A 15,848-nucleotide genomic window follows, 5' to 3' on the forward strand; every position below is an offset into this window, starting at 1 on the left:
TGCCTACATATGCAAATTAACCGCCATCTTGTTGGCAGTTAACTGCCAATCTTAGTTGGCAGTTAATTTGCACATAGCCCTGATTAGCCAATGAAAAGGGTATCGCCGTACACCAATTACCATTTTTCTCTTTTATTAGTGTAGATGTTTACTTTGAATTTATATTAGTTCACACAAACACTCCATCCATGCTTTTGTTCCGCGCCCCCCCCCCGCCGCCCCCGGTCTAGTTTAAGAACCCATTGTGGCCCTCGAGTCAAAAAGTTTGCCCACCCCTGGTCTAGACCCTGCCTTTTTTTTTTTTTAAAGTATATTTTTATTGATTTCAGAGAGGGAGAGAGAGATAGAAACATTGATGGAGAGAGAATCATTGATCGGCTGCCTCTTGCACGCCCCACACTGGGGATCTAACCCACAACCTGGGCATGTGCCCTGACTGGGAATCGAACCATGACTTCCTGGTTCATAGGTCGGCACTCAACCATTGAGCCACGCCGGCCCTGGGTAGAGCCTGCCTTTTTTTTTTTTTTTAATTCTCTGCTCAGTGGGCCAGACCCTCATGTACCAGAACCTCAGCTTCCCTGTCTGTCACACAGAGGCATTCGTCTCTGCTCTGCCTGCTGTGGCATGAAGTTCTCTGTAAGGATAGGCATGGAAATTGCTTCTGAATTCTATATTCAGCATAACTGATATTATTGGAAGGTACTATTTATTGTTTTGACACCAATTACCTTTTCTCTATACGAAGAGGCAGCTGTGTGACCTTGGCCAAGCTTTTTAATCTCTGACTCAGTTTTCTCTATTGTCAAGGAAGATGAGCCCAGAGAGTTGTTGGGGGGGATAAAGTGAGCTCCTGGCACACAGGAAGTGCTCAGATTTAACATATTACTGTGATGTGGCACCGCACATTTAGCTTCCCAGCTTCCCAAGAATTGACTAGCTCAGCCCTGTTGCCATTGTATCGTTTAACTCTTACAACCAAGAAACTCAGCTCACAGAGCAATGTGAATTGAGGTTATAGAGGTTTAGGATTAAAAACAGTGACATAAATTGCAGTCAAGCAGGATCACTCTAGAACTCTCCACCCATCTCCACCTCAGGGACTTGATCGCTATCTGAAAAGGTGGACTGGTTTGAGTGCTCATGCAGCTGCATGAAGATTTTCTTTTCGTTGCAACCTTAGTATGGTGTGGTGGTTCTCACGTTAAGAAATCACTTGCAGGTGTTTAAAGCCACGTGCTTGTACTCTCAGGGCTAAGTCAAAGGGGTATTCAAGGCTGCTTTTGACTATATGCCCCTTTCTTCAAACACTGGCCTTAGAACTGGCCTGACAGCCAATCAGCTTCCTCCAGCTGATCCCAGCCAGGGCATCTTGACCCACCCCATCCTGGCTGGTGAGAACTGACCTTTAAATCTTCAGGACTCTTTGTGATTCAGTTGGTGTTACATTGACAGTTGGAAATAGGCCATGGTGGGAGTATTTGCACCAGGGAAATTGGCAAACTTGACAAATCAGAACTTTCCCCCACCGGAGGGCCAGTTGTTGAACATGTATCAGCCTACCACTGTGTTTTGCACACGTTAGAATCATGAAATTTTCGCCTGTACAGGAACCTTTTAGCCTCCCTCTCTCCCTCTGTTCCAGTCTCCCTCCTCCTCCCTACCTCCCAGGCTGGTAGAGCTGGTTTCATTTATGAGACAGAACTGAGAAAACCATTTTTTAAAAATTGGGGCTACTGTTGTTAGGGTAATTGTGACTTCCAAGGAGGTGTAGACTAGCTAAGGAAACTTAGCATTCTTAGGCTTATTTGCCTTAGAGACAATCATTCACTTGAACAATAAGTTTAGGAACACCTGTTCTCAGGAGAGAGCTTCTGTTGATGTACTCTCTCTCTCTCTTGTATAAATATATTTTTATTGATTTTGGAGCGAGGAAGGGAGAGGGAGAGAAACATCAATGAGAGAGAAACATCAACATCGATGGGCTACCTCCTGCACGCCCCCTACTGGGGATCGAACTCGAAACCTTGGGCACGTGCCCTGACCTGGAGGTGACCTCTTTGTGTGTGGATTGATGCTCAATCACTGAGCCACATCGGCAGGATATGATGATATGTTCTCTTATATCCGATCTTTCTAATATTGTCATGGAGATTTCAGCCCTGTTTGATTTTCCTGGTTTAAAAACATAGCGGTTCTGAGAGGTGTGGTGATCCAACTGAGGTCACACAAGTCTGAAACATAACAGACTTGCAGAACAGAACAGTAAGCTACCGCAGAAAACATTCCATTTTTTCCAGAATGATTTAAAGAACTAATTTATATATTTTTAAAAAATCATCAAAGCTAATTGCAATCAGGTGATTGTATTTAAAACCCTTTTTGTGGACAGCAGCTGATTTTTTGGTGTGCCGAGTTGAAATTGGGAAGGTCTGTGCAGGAATGCTGTCTGCCGGGAGCCTCACCTTTCATTACAACAGAACCCCGAAACCGGCTGCATTTCAAAACCTCCTATCTGGGCGACTTATCAGGGCTTTGGCCTTGAAAGGAATGTCACCCTCCTAATATCTGTTAAACCAGTGTGTGCGCGCGTGTGTGAGGGAGCGCAATTTCTCCTGTTTGTTTCCAGTCTTCAGTTTCTCTTCCAAGGGGCTGTACTTGTGTATATTTCACATATACGTATAAATATTTTTATAGGGAATGAAAAAGAGTCGAGTAGATGCAAAAAAAATGGGTCCTCTCAAGCTGGCTGCCCTGAATGGACTGTCGCTGTCTCGCCTGCCTCTGCCCGACGAGGGGAAGGACGTGTCAGCCAGAGCCACCAATGATGAGAGGGTACGTACAGCGGGCTGGTCCCCTCCCCGGGAGAGCTGGGAAAGTGCTGCACGTCTGCTTCCTGGGATTCCAGTGCATTTTCTAACACATTCAGGGATCATAAATGAGTGTTAAGGAATTCTGTGATCTGAACCTCAAACTTGGGGCAGATTTATAGCTAATGTCTTAATGGATAAGTTCAGGCTAGAATGTTTTGGGTTTTTTTTTTTTCCTGAATGTTCTTTACCGCCTTCCAGCCATCTGTGGCAGTCTTGGGTTTTAATGGCTTTAACGTTAGAGAGGAGATCTGCAAATGCCTATGAGAACACACAGGAAAGAGGGCAGATGTTGCTTTTCTTTCACTGAAAATTATCTCCATAGTAAAAGATTACAGAAACTTTCAAAACTTCCTTGGCAACCACGGTAGACATGAAGCACGCTAAGCAAAAATTAATGTGTTTACCACTGGGTCCCGGAGATGGTTTCTAGCATTTACCTTTTTTTACAGTTTTTTTTATATAATTATATGTTATAAGATTGAAGCATTTGTTCATTGATATTGGGATCAATGATCCTACTCTAGGATTTCTCTAGGATTTTCTGATCTCCACGGGGAATTTTCTGTTTTGTAGGGATCACAAAACTGACCATAAATTAGAGAAAATGAATCCAAAAAATTGCTTTAGTCCAGTTTTTCACCTTTAAATGGAATGTTTTTTTTGTGTTTTTTTTTTAAATATATTTTTTTTTATTGATTTCAGAGAGGAAGAGAGAGAAACATCAATGATGAGAGAGAATCATTGATCGGCTGCCTCCTGCACACCCCACACTGGGGACTGAGCCCACAACCCAGGCATGTGCTCTTGACTGGAATCAAACCCAGGACCTTTCAGTCCGCAAGCTGATGCTCTATCCACTGAGCCAAACCAGCCAGGGCTAAACGGAACGTTTTTGCCTTTATTTCTCATCAGTAAGATTATTTCATTTGCTGTTGTTATGGCTTGGTAAAAATTTAACTCTGGTTTCAACTAGAATTTTCACTAGTAGGTAATGCTAGACCTGAAGCAGCTGTACAGTCGACGTATAGCTGTGCCTGTGACTTTACTCCTGTCGTCCCTCCGCATTCCGCTTACAGTGTAAAATTCTGGAACAGCGGTTGGAACAGGGAATGGTGTTCACAGAATATGAAAGAATCCTTAAAAAACGGCTGGTCGATGGGGAGTGCTCAACGGCACGACTCCCGGAAAATGCCGAAAGAAACCGATTCCAGGACGTGCTTCCCTATGACGATGCCAGAGTGGAGTTGGTCCCAACCAAAGAGAACAACACTGGGTACATCAACGCATCCCATATTAAGGTGAGAGGAGCATTCGCAACGGTGAGCGAGACGTGAGGTTCTGAGTTCAAGACTTAGAACGACATTCGCGCTTGCACTCTGAAAACACCCTGGTTTTGATCCACTGTGAGAACTGTGTTATGTGGTAAACGGGGCATTCCAGACGCCCAGGCCGGGTAGGAAGTGTTTGTCAGCAGAGCCAGAGTCACCTTAGCTCTGACCACGGGCTAAACCCTCTGCTCCCAGCAGTGTCATCAGGACTCAAAGCGCTGACTTGCCCAACTTCAGAACTTTGTCTTCCTAAATCCGAAGACTTCATCAGCTGCTCCTGAGAGAATCTATAAGCGAGACCTGATTTTTCCTCATGACAAACCTACGTATTTTTATGTAACAAAAGTGTCCGGGTTTTTTTTAGTGTTTTCCCCAAAGCTTTTACCCGCAATGGTGCCGTCTGCTCTCTTTGCACACTCCCCGCAATCACTCTTAAACAGTGTTTTTGTTCTTTGAAGAGGCAGCACCACCTTTTCCCTGGAAAGAGTGAGGCGTCATTTAACTGGGGGAGCACGTTGCACCCATACAAATGGAAACAGCGATGGCTCACAGTAGGGAGTGGGGCGAGCCAGCTGCTCTGTCTTCTCCGTCACTCGCACCCCGTTCCTGCTGTGAGGGTCAGTCCCCTTTGCGGGAGGGAGGAACTTCCTCCAGTGCGTGATGAGTCGGGGTCTGTGGTCAGGTGCTGTTTCCTTCCTCCCACCTTCTGTTTAGTTTGCAAGCGACCTTTGGGGAGACCAGTTCCACACGTGCAGCTTTCCAGCGACCCCGCGGTCTGCCTGCGAGCGGCACACCCTTGGTTGGGTATCTGTGCACGTGCTTCTTAGTCGGTGGGCACAGCCTGCTTAAAACACGAGCCTTTCTTTGGAATAACTCACCCAGCCTCTCCTGTTTGGGTGGGTAAGAGCGGAATGAGGTCGTAGTTCTATAGCGACATTTCAGACTCTCCAGAGGCGACCTGAGGGAGAGGGGGGAAAGGCTGAGCTCAGAATTACGGGACAGACTCCCCCGTGTGGGACCTCGTGGTACTTATCTGGGTAAAGAAATGCTGGCACCTTCCCCCGAGGTTCCCCATCAGACTCTTCCTCATCAGTTCTTGTTCGCTGTGTAACCGTTGCCCTCCCCCCTCACCCCCCTGCCCATGGTGCCTGCTCCTGAGTGGGTGCTCGGTGAGCGGATGCGGGTTGTGACCAGGGACGGGGGGCCTTAGCGAGAGCGTGGGCGGAATATGCTTGCACAGGGTTTTACGCTGAGTGGCACTGAGAGAAGGGGCGGTGGTCACTGAGAATCAGGGCCGCTGAGCTCTAACCCCGGTCTCCTGACTACAAATCCCGACCACGGTGATTATTATTTAGACCGTTCTCCAGGAGGCTGAACCTTAGGTGGCAGCTTAGTGTCACGATGGACGGTGATTTGGCTCAGAAGTCCAGAGGTGAGACTTCCTGAAGCAGGAAGATTATTTTCCCCTAGAAATCGGACATTTAACTTGGGTTTTGGCTTAGTTGCGCTTACTTTTCCCAGTGTGTCTAGTTCTTCACGAGGGGAAATTGTGTTTGAAAGTTGGGGTACTGGGATGTTGATATTGCTTTTACGAGAAGAAGCATAGCAGCTGCGGCAATAACGACTACTTAATGAGCACCAGGCATGGTCAAGGCACCATGTGTGTGCATGGACTCAGTTCTTTCTTTCTTTTTTTTTATAGCAAAGGTGGAAATTTATTGAAGAACAAGTACAGACTCCCACGTGGGGAGGGGGAAAGAGTCCCCTTGACTCAGTTCTGACAACAACCCTATGAGGGCAGGCAATACATATATACATATGCACATACATATATTTTAATATATTTTTATTGATTTCAGAGAGGAAGGGAGAGGGAGAGAGAGATAGAAACATCAATGATGAAGAGAACCATTGACCGGCTGCCTCCTGCACGCCCCCTATGGGTATCAAGCCTGCAACCCAGGCATGTGCCCTGACCGGGAATTGAATCCTGACCTCCTGGTTTATAGGTCGATGTTCAACCACTGAACCACACCGGCTGGGCGGCAGGCAATATTTTTATTTTAACTTGAGAACTAAGATTCAGAGAGGTTAAGCAAATTGCCCCGGGTCGCATAGATATTACGTGAACTCATAGTGAGTAAGATATCAATAGTGGAAATTGTACTAATGGAAAAAGAATAACATGAAAGCCTTTCTCTATTCTGAATAATTTAGTTCACTTTTTAGTATTACCACAAACAAATGTATATACACGCCTGTGTACCTACCTGACATACACATTCGTTTTTAACCTTTCCTCATCCCAGGTCTCTGTCAGTGGGATGGAATGGGACTATATCGCCACGCAGGGCCCACTGCAGAACACCTGTCAGGACTTCTGGCAGATGGTGTGGGAGCAGGGAATTGCCATTATAGCGATGGTGACAGCGGAAGAGGTAAGTGCTCATTTCTCTCCATCGGTTTGCTCCGTCTCAGATGAGAAGTTGTCGTCAATCCTGTGGGGATCCTGACGCTCAGAGAGAGGGGCAGGTTGGGAGAGCGATTCTGCGTCTCGATGTGCTGTCCGTGTGTGTAAAAGGGCTTGTATTGCGGGGCCTTGCGCTGTGTTTTGACTGTCCGTGCCTGCGTCTGTAACAGGAGGGCGGAAGGGAGAAGAGCTTTAGGTACTGGCCACGCCTTGGTTCCCGGCACAACACCGTCACCTACGGAAGGTTCAAGATCACCACCCGGTTCCGCACAGACTCGGGCTGCTACGCCACCACCGGCCTGAAGATGAAGCACCTGCTCACGGGGCAGGAGAGGACGGTCTGGCACCTGCAGTACACGGACTGGCCGGAGCACGGCTGCCCCGAGGACCTCAAGGGGTTTCTGTGTAAGTGTCCCCGCTCCCAGCACAGCCCCTGCTGGGGCTCTGACAGCAGCTGCGGAGAGGAAGGCTTATGTTCCTGAAATAGTTCCTTTATGTTGTCTCGCATTCACTCTGGGCTTGTTTTAAAATAAAGATTGTAAGTGTTTAGGGGAGGCTTGGCAGAAGTTTTTATTATTTATTTATTTATTTTTTACTTTTATTGATTTCAGAGAGGAAGGGAGAGAGATAGAAATATCAATGATGAGAGAGAATCATTGATTGGCTGCCTCCTGGGATCCCCACACTGGGGATCGAGCCCGCATCCTGGGCATATGCCCTGACCAGGAATTGAACCATGACCTCGACCATTGAGCCACACCATCGGGCTAAAAGAAATTTTTGAAGTATAACGTGGTAGTGAGTAAAATGCGGTGAATGAGTCTTGGGGAGTTTTTCCTCCCTTTGGTTTCGTAGACGAGAAAACGGGAGGCCAGGTGGAGTCCGGGACTCATGGAGACCGCACTGTCAGTCAGTGGTTGGGCCGCTAACTGGCGCCCTGTGCTGGCTGTCCGAGTCCTCCCAGTCAGGGGAGATGATCTGCAGACTGTCCATGTGACGTGCCTTAAACCCTGAGAGTGTTTCTATCTCATTGATACTTACAGCATACCTTGAGGAGATCCAGTCTGTCCGACGCCACACAAACAGCACGAGTGAACCCAAAGGCCCCAACCCCCCGCTGCTGGTCCACTGCAGTGCGGGGGTGGGGAGGACCGGCGTCGTCATCTTGTCCGAGATCATGATCGCCTGCCTGGAGCACAACGAGGTGCTTATTTCCTTTCTTTTTGGCGTGGGGAGAGGTGGGCGGGGCGCAGGTCCGGGAAGAGAGGGACCTCGTTATCTAACAGCTCTTTCTTTTTTTAAAAATATATTTCTTTATTGATTTAAGAGAGGAAGGGAGGGGGAGGAAGAGATAGAAACATCAATGATGAGAGAGTCATTGATTGGCTGCCTTGTGTACGGCCCCCACTGGGGACCAAGCCCGCAGCCCGGGCATGTGCCCTTGGCCGGAATCAAACCCGGGACCTTTCAGTTCCAAGGCCGACGCTCTATCCACTGCGCCAAACTGGCCAGGGCTAACAGCTCTTTCTGAACGACGTTCCTTGGTGTGTGTTTTTCCCCGCAAGTAGGAATTTTTTTTATTTGTCACAGATAAAAGCCTGAATTTTATTTTTATTGATTAAAAAAAAAATTTTTTTTTTATTTCAGAGAGGAAGGGAGAGGGAGAGAGAGATAGAAACAATGATGAGAGAGCCCTAGCTGGTTTGGCTCAGTGGATAGAGCATCAGTGGCCTGCGGGCTGAAGGGTCCTGGGTTTGATTCCGGTCAAGGGCCCATGCCTGGGTTGCAGGCTTGATCCCCAGTAGGGGGCGTGCAGGAGGCAGCCAATCGATGATTCTCTCTCATCATTGATGTTTCTATCTCTCTCTCCCTTTCCCTTCCTCTCTGAAATCAATGAAAAATATTTTTAAAAAATGATGAGAAAGAATCAGCAATCGGCTGCCTCCTGGGAATCAAACTGTGACCTCCTGGTTCATAGGTCGATGCCCAACCCGTGAGTCACGCCGGGCTGGGCGCAGTGGGATCCTTGGCCTGGGGCTCATGGGCATCAGCCCCTTCTCCTTGAGCGCCCGTCTCAGCCCCCGTCCCTCTCCCAGAGCTGCGACCTTCCCCGCGCAGCTCCCTGAGTTCTCCCAGATCGAGCGTGGGCTTCTTGCATGTTGACTTTTCTAACACAGACATTGGGGAGCAGATGAATAGATTGGCCAGCTTTTCTGTGTCTTTTCCAATGGAATCGGTGTATGGACCACTTCTTCCCTGTCATCTGTCTGCACCTCTCGGGTCATGATTTCCATCATCTTCCGGATTCGGCGGACCTGTTGCTGCTGAGCGGAAGAGGTCATCCGAATCTGCTTGTTGCATTTTTTTTTAGTAAAACCAACACAGAATGGACGAAGCTAATAACCATCGGTAGCCTTGACAAAACATGAGCTTCAGTCATGGTCTGCCATTGTGTGACCAGGCGGCACATTCTGTCTCCATGTAAGATCCATGCCATGGAAATTAGACAGGGTTTGCCCTGCACATCCTCAGTAATTAGCTTGGATGTTCTAAATGCAGCTTCACGATTCTGCAGGTCTGCGGGGCTCACTTCAACAACACGACCCTTGAGGCCATCAGATGCGATTTTGGTTCCTTGAGTTCTTGTGGCTAGTTTTTACCAATATTTCCTGTATTGAACAAGGCTGGTGCTTTCATATCACACCCATCTTCCGTAGAAAATGGATCAACCACTTTCTCCTTGGTCCCCTTGTTGCCGCCTGTCATAGGGCATTTATAATTTTTTAAAATATATTTTATTGATTTTTTACAGAGAGGAAGGGAGAGGGATAGAGAGTTAGAAACATCGATGAGAGAGAAACATCGATCAGCTGCCTCCTGCACACTCCCTACTGGGGATATGCCCGCAACCAAGGTACATGCCCTTGACCGGAATCGAACCTGGGACCCTTCAGTCCGCAGGCCGACGCTCTATCCACTGAGCCAAACCGGTCAGGGCAGAGCATTTCTTCTTGCCGACCGCCATGGTGTGCTTCATAGAGAGCCGAACGGTCCTTGGGTTCTCTTGTTTGTTTGCGTGTTATTTTGGTAGAAGATGCCCAGGTAGAAGAGTTAGGAGGCTGACCATCTCCTAACGAGATTTGCGCTAGGACCCCCACGCTCCCGGCCCCCTTCTCTCTCTGGGGGAGTGCATTCCCCTCACCGCCCCGTCTCTCAATCTAGGTGCTCGACATCCCACGGGTGCTGGACAAGCTGAGGCAGCAGAGAATGATGCTGGTGCAGACCCTGATCCAGTACACGTTCGTGTACAGAGTTCTCATCCAGTTCCTGAAAAGCTCCAGGCTCATATAAGCTCCCACGGCTGCCGAAGGGGACCCGCCCATGTGAAGCGTTTACAGTCAGAACGGGGCCCGCCTGACTCACATTCACCCCTCGACACTCGTCCACGCAGAAGGCTCACTGGGAAGTAAGGGCGGAGTGGATGCCGGCACTGAGGGAGCGTGAAGGCTGCGGGGGACGTCACCTGGGACGATGCCGGAGATGGAGGACTTGGTGTCCAGGGAGTGGCCCTGCCCGGTCTGTCCGATTTGCAGCACTTGCACACATTTTTGGAGACTGTGTTTTCTAGACAATTCTGTATTTTACTGAAGCTATGCTGGGCAACTCTGGCAATCATTAACAGGCATAGATTTGTATCTTAAACAAGTTTTTGCTAATGGAATTTTGTTTCATGACTAAAATATTTGGGGGTTTTCTTGTTGAGAAACTGAACTTTTCCGTGGAGATCACCCACAAATATGAGTGGTTCCTTTGTAACTTTGTATTTAAAACCATGTTATTATCTTTTGATATTTTTAAAAAACCTTGGGTACTTAACAGTTTAGTTACCAAATCCAAACTACAAGAAGGATTTACAAGTGTTATTTTGAAACATGAAGAAAGCATTATTATATTCAGAAACATTTTTTATCCTAAAAATTCATATATTTTTTACCTTCTATATTTTCCAAATCAGAGTTTGACTCATTAAGGTACGGAAACGAATCAGTTAAGGGAAAGCTGTGAATGAAGGCACATCATTTTAAAATGGAAGAGAACAATCAGATTCACTGTGTTTTTTTCTCTCAGTATTATTCATAAACCTAAATGAGTTTGATTTTATTGGTTGAAAATGAAGTGAAATGGTGCAGGTTGGGTTTAAGCACTTTTTCTTGGTTAAAAACAATAAACCTGAGTTAGACTACGTGTGCTGCTTTCCAGATGAAATGCTGACACAAGCAGGGGACGTTGTTCCAAAGGAGTTTCGGAAGAGGCCACGAGTAAGAGTATGTAGAGGCCTGGGACACGAGTACGTGAGGTGTCCGTGCAGGATGGCAAATGCAAGATGCCTTTGTTTTTACAAAAACGCAGTATTATCTATCCTCAGACTGAGGTGCTGGGATGGAGAGGGGGAGCCTGGGAGTGTGGGGCTGACCCCCCAGAGATGGGAATCCCCAGGCAACTCCAGGCCTGTCAGTGTCAGAGATCACTTGGGTTCCCTTGGAGTTCTTCCACCCCAACCTCTATTCTTTTTTAACAAATACAACCAAGTTAATATTATCATGGAAAGGAGCCTTCAAGAAGCTTCCTTTTCTTTTGGTTGAAAGAAGAGTTAGTAATCCTTTTACGTCATCTCCCAAGACCATAGCCCAAACTTGTGGGGCTAGCAGACGTCACTGGGTGTTCAAGAGGTACTTGAGATTTAGCGTGCCTACCCCCTGACTTCACCCCTGAGGTCAATTTTAGCCTCTTAGTTACCCCTCCCCCACCGCAGTGGGCAGAACAAGGCTGACTAGGGGGAGAGTGCCACCTTTGGCCCAGGCGAGGGTGGCCTGGTCACAGTGGGAGTTGAGTAGGTAAGGACTCATCGGTACGTTCAGCCGAGGAGCCATCCCTTTCTTCCTGCTTCTGAGGCTGCTTCTCCAAAATACAGTTTCCAAATTGTTCAATCTAGGGCTCTTTCCCCCAAATTCAATATCCTAGGGCTGTTTCCAGTCCCTGTGTTAACTCCTAAAGCAGTTTAACTCACTATTGTGACCACTGAGTATGTATTACCAGCTGTGGGGCAGGTTTCCCTCATACAGCCTGGCTCTGCCTAACTCTGAGGTACCCAGAAAGCAACCATGGACGAGGAAAATTCCGAAGACGTTAGTGGAAAGGAATATTGGAAGTGAGCACATTTGTCACGTAGGAACAACGTATTAATTTTAAATCTGACATTGTTTCTGAGAGTCCTGTTTGAAGAGCAGTAGACCTAAGGGTAAATATTCAGAAAGAGTTCTGCAAGAAGAATGGACGAAACCTTTTTTTATGGTGATATTTCCCACCTCCACACCATGTAAAAGACAGGAGTGTTTCTGATGATGTTTTTTCTTCCATGGTAGGTTTTTAAAAAATGCTTTTCTGTCAGGTTGAAATATTTCAAAGTGTCTCACTGATAAGAACATAACGTAAGTCAAAATCTGAAGAGTAATATATGGTATGTTTGTGTTCCTGTTGTCATAATTTGAGTATAAGAAAGTATGAGGGCCGACTTGCAGTTTGAATGTCACGCTTACGATGTTGCATGTTTGACATAGCTTCTCAGACCATGTAACCTTTTGTCCCTTTTGAATTTTTAAATTTTTCATTATAGTTAGTGAATATGAAAGTATTTCTGAATAAAAATAAATCTAAATTATAGACTCTGATACAATGTGATTTTCAAGAGCGAACTCGAAAACATTGAGGTTTCCTAGCTTACCCTGTCTGAACTGAGGGTGTTATTGTCTGCCAAAATTAGGCACTGCTTCAGTATCTTTGTGTCTTTTAGTGCCTTGATATTGTTAATTTCAAATCAAAATTACCAAAATGTACATTTCTACAAAAGTAGGTTACAAATGAGGGCTTCTCCGTGATCCGTTTTGGCATCGCTGGCATCACTTTTCCTGGTTAGTTAGAATATCACTTGGAATATTCATTGCAGTCATTATCATTACTTTTTTCTGGAACATCTACTGTGAAGCATTCAGAAAGCACTAGGCTTTAGCCTTTTAAACCTTTTGGCAGGATTAAAACAGAAGCTATACCTGTGCTTCCTTAGAATCTTCCAGAAGAAGCAAGGTCTGGGCAGAAACACGGAGGATGGTGTCGGGTTGTAGGACGGAGTGACGACGGCATGGCCAAGCTTTTATCATTGGGAGAAAAGTCATTTCAAATGGGTTCATGTGTTAATGTTTGTAATTTTAAGAAAATTTAAATATATATGTTATATATAAAACTTTACACATATTAAAATCTAAAGCTGGAGGTCAGCTGCAATGTAAGCGCAGATTTAATGGAGATTTGCATGAACAGATGGAAATAAGACAGCATTTACTGTAAATCATTTTAAAAATCAGACTAGAAGGTGTTTTTCAAAAGGAACTCTGGCTATAAATTTAGGGGATTTGCTTCCATCAAGATTTGATGTGGAACAAGCTAATAACGATCTCTTCCCAGTTTAAAGTTTATTTTTAAAAAATCCAGATTGGAGGGGGCTCTTTTTTGAGCTGAGGAGTACATTTTGAAAACAGAGGAAATGGTACATTAGGAATTTGCCTGGGAAAATAAATGTTTCTCAAAAGAACACGAGTTTTTTAAATTCCTAGAGATAAGGGTTCTATTTACCCTCGTGTCTACAATTGGAGAAAAAATGAGGAAAGATCAGAAAGTCCGGTTGTTTAAAGTCGGTGTGTGTTTGGGAGGGTGGATGGAGAGAGGATTTTAGAGAACTTGCGAAGTGGTCCTTGGATTGTTAAGGTGGCGTCATTTTCTGTACATCACTACAGGCAGTTCCCAAATAAAGACTGTGCTCTCGAAGTTCAGATGTATGTTGAGTTATTGAGATGTAGTAATATTTCCCCTTATGAACAGTACTCGAAGTGAGTGTTAACTCTTGGTTTGTCCTCCCCAAGCGAATTTTAACTACAGGGGCTCTGAATGGGAAGCAGTGGTACAGAGTCCCATGACCACAGTCAGTCCTCCAAGAAAAATATACAGCAGTTTCCCCCTGCTGCTCCCTGGTGGTGAAACAGAGAAGGGGATCTCTGTGTCTACTTGGCAGTGGGACTGAGCCTCAGCAAGCCATCCAAGGCAGATTGATCAGTGACTCATGAGGGACCTAAGAGATTCATACGTGAATATCCCATTGTCTGTTCAGAACCTTGAGTGGCGCATGAAGGGTAAGGAACAGAATGGGACATATGATGAGGCGAGCAGGGATGCCACCAGGTAACTGGCTGTGAGGTGGGGCAGGGGTGAAGGCGGATGAATTGGCAATACAGACCCTAGCTTTCCTCTTTCCACTCACATATTCTTTGGATTGTCACAAGCATGGAATGGGAAGTGGAGATGGGCCAAGGAGGAAGCTTACGGTACAGCACCCAGCTGAGGAAGCAGCAGTTCCAAGGCAGTATTCCCGTGTAAAGGGCATCTCCAGGTCACGTGTACGTAAATTAGGGTCTGGCTGCACATCTTATTTCCAAAGATGCTTAAGTCACCTCAATATATTTGAGAAATTAAAATACTTAGTTTTCAAAAACTAGAGTAAATCTAAACTGTCTCCAATATGTTGATGGGTTAGGAAAGAGTAACCATAGATATATATACATACTAATTTTAAATTATATTTTTATATTATAAATAAGTACAAATGAATGATAAAAAAGGAATAATTGTGTTTGACTGTAGAACAGTATGGCTGACATGTGGTTCCAAGTTTTTGACAATTACTTATTAGTTAGGTAAATTTTCTGACCATTATCCCTTAATTTCTGTTAAATGACTTTGTGGTGTGCCAGATAAAAGGACCATTTGAAATCTCTAAGACCCATTGGCTCCGAATCTGTGATGTAGTTGTACCCACCCTGGCTATAGCTGTGCACGATCCTAGTGCAATAAATTTGCAATTTTAACTGGACTGGTAGGTAGTTTTTAAACTGTGTAAAAAAGACCAGAACTTTATTTCAATTGTCACTATTAACATTTTAAGTGTGTATGTGTATTTTGAATTCACACTGTAAAAGCTTGGAGAAAAAAATCTACAGTACTCACCTTTACGAACAGGCCTATACCACCAGAGAAATTCAGAAGGTTGGATTACCTGAGTTAGTCCTAACATGAGTCTGTCAGTGTTCAATTTTTTGGGTAGATTGTTGATGAAACTAATACAGAGTTAATGATAACTGGCTTTCCATTTCTATCTGCTCATGTATCAGCTGAGAAAAAGTGAACCAAGTAAGTGGGGGATGTATGCTCAGTCACTCATTTTTCCTAAGAGTGCAAATATTGCAGGTCAAACTGCTGTCATAAATGCTAAGAAACTGTCCAGACTTTTTATCCTAGAAGTTTATTAGAAATCACTTAAATTATTGGACCATTGAATGAGACAGATTTGGGTGACTTATTTTATAGTAATAATTATTGAAACATAGTAATTTAATCTTATAGTTAAGTCTCCTGAAAGGGTCTAATGGTTTTGTAGTTTTACTGGAGTAATACAGGTTCAATAATGGTTCAATCCAATAAATAGCCTGAAAAAAAAGTGAATGTTCTCCAGAGGAGAAAAACTTACTTCCAGACCAGATTTAATAACCGCAAGATGAAAAATAATACAAAACTCTTAAACCCACATGAGTTAAACAAAAAGGTGAAAGGAAAAAAAATATAATTTGTAACAACTTTTAGATTGGTAGACCTGTGGCACATGAAGGCATAATGGGTGTGTTTGCATAGTTCGGTTTTATGGCACAACAGAGAAACTGAAGTAGTTATTGTATAGGGATGTTTCTTAATGTTTTTGAAAAGTTTCTGTTAATGTCAGTTAGACCCTCTCCATATTAGATTTTTTTTTAGTTCTATATTGAAAGTAAGCAATGTAATTTCTTATTTTAAAATTGAGCTATTATACAATTATCAGTATACTCAAATTCTAACACACTGAAAATGAGGGGAAAATATTTGTTAATATATTAAGACTTTTAAGAAACTTGGATACACAGTCAAACCTTACTCAAAAGATTGATTGTTATTGGGCCACTGAAATAGATTTTTCCTTTTTACTGTATTCTCAAGTAATTTTTTATATCAAAATATAAAATACTTAGATTTTTATCATGC

General features: G+C 44.7%; 1 protein-coding gene and 1 pseudogene across 2 annotated transcripts in view; one reads left to right on the top strand and one right to left on the bottom strand.

Moving 5' to 3' along the window:
- PTPN21 (protein tyrosine phosphatase non-receptor type 21) overlaps positions 1-12,392 on the top strand; it is a 70,159-nt gene extending 57,767 nt beyond the window's left edge. For both annotated transcript variants that reach the window (XM_059688659.1, XM_059688668.1), the window contains 6 exons: positions 2,698-2,835; positions 3,950-4,171; positions 6,511-6,639; positions 6,842-7,076; positions 7,715-7,875; positions 9,894-12,392. In XM_059688659.1, the coding sequence (XP_059544642.1) occupies positions 2,698-2,835; positions 3,950-4,171; positions 6,511-6,639; positions 6,842-7,076; positions 7,715-7,875; positions 9,894-10,022 (1,014 nt within the window). In that variant the 3' untranslated portion in view covers positions 10,023-12,392. The remainder of the gene's footprint in view (positions 1-2,697; positions 2,836-3,949; positions 4,172-6,510; positions 6,640-6,841; positions 7,077-7,714; positions 7,876-9,893) is intronic.
- On the bottom strand, positions 8,670-9,437 carry LOC132227670 (small ribosomal subunit protein eS1-like; annotated as a pseudogene).
- Positions 12,393-15,848: the final 3,456 nt, after the last annotated feature.

The sequence above is a fragment of the Myotis daubentonii genome, chromosome 1 (genome assembly GCF_963259705.1).
Source record: "Myotis daubentonii chromosome 1, mMyoDau2.1, whole genome shotgun sequence".
Classification (NCBI taxonomy): Eukaryota; Metazoa; Chordata; class Mammalia; order Chiroptera; family Vespertilionidae; genus Myotis; species Myotis daubentonii.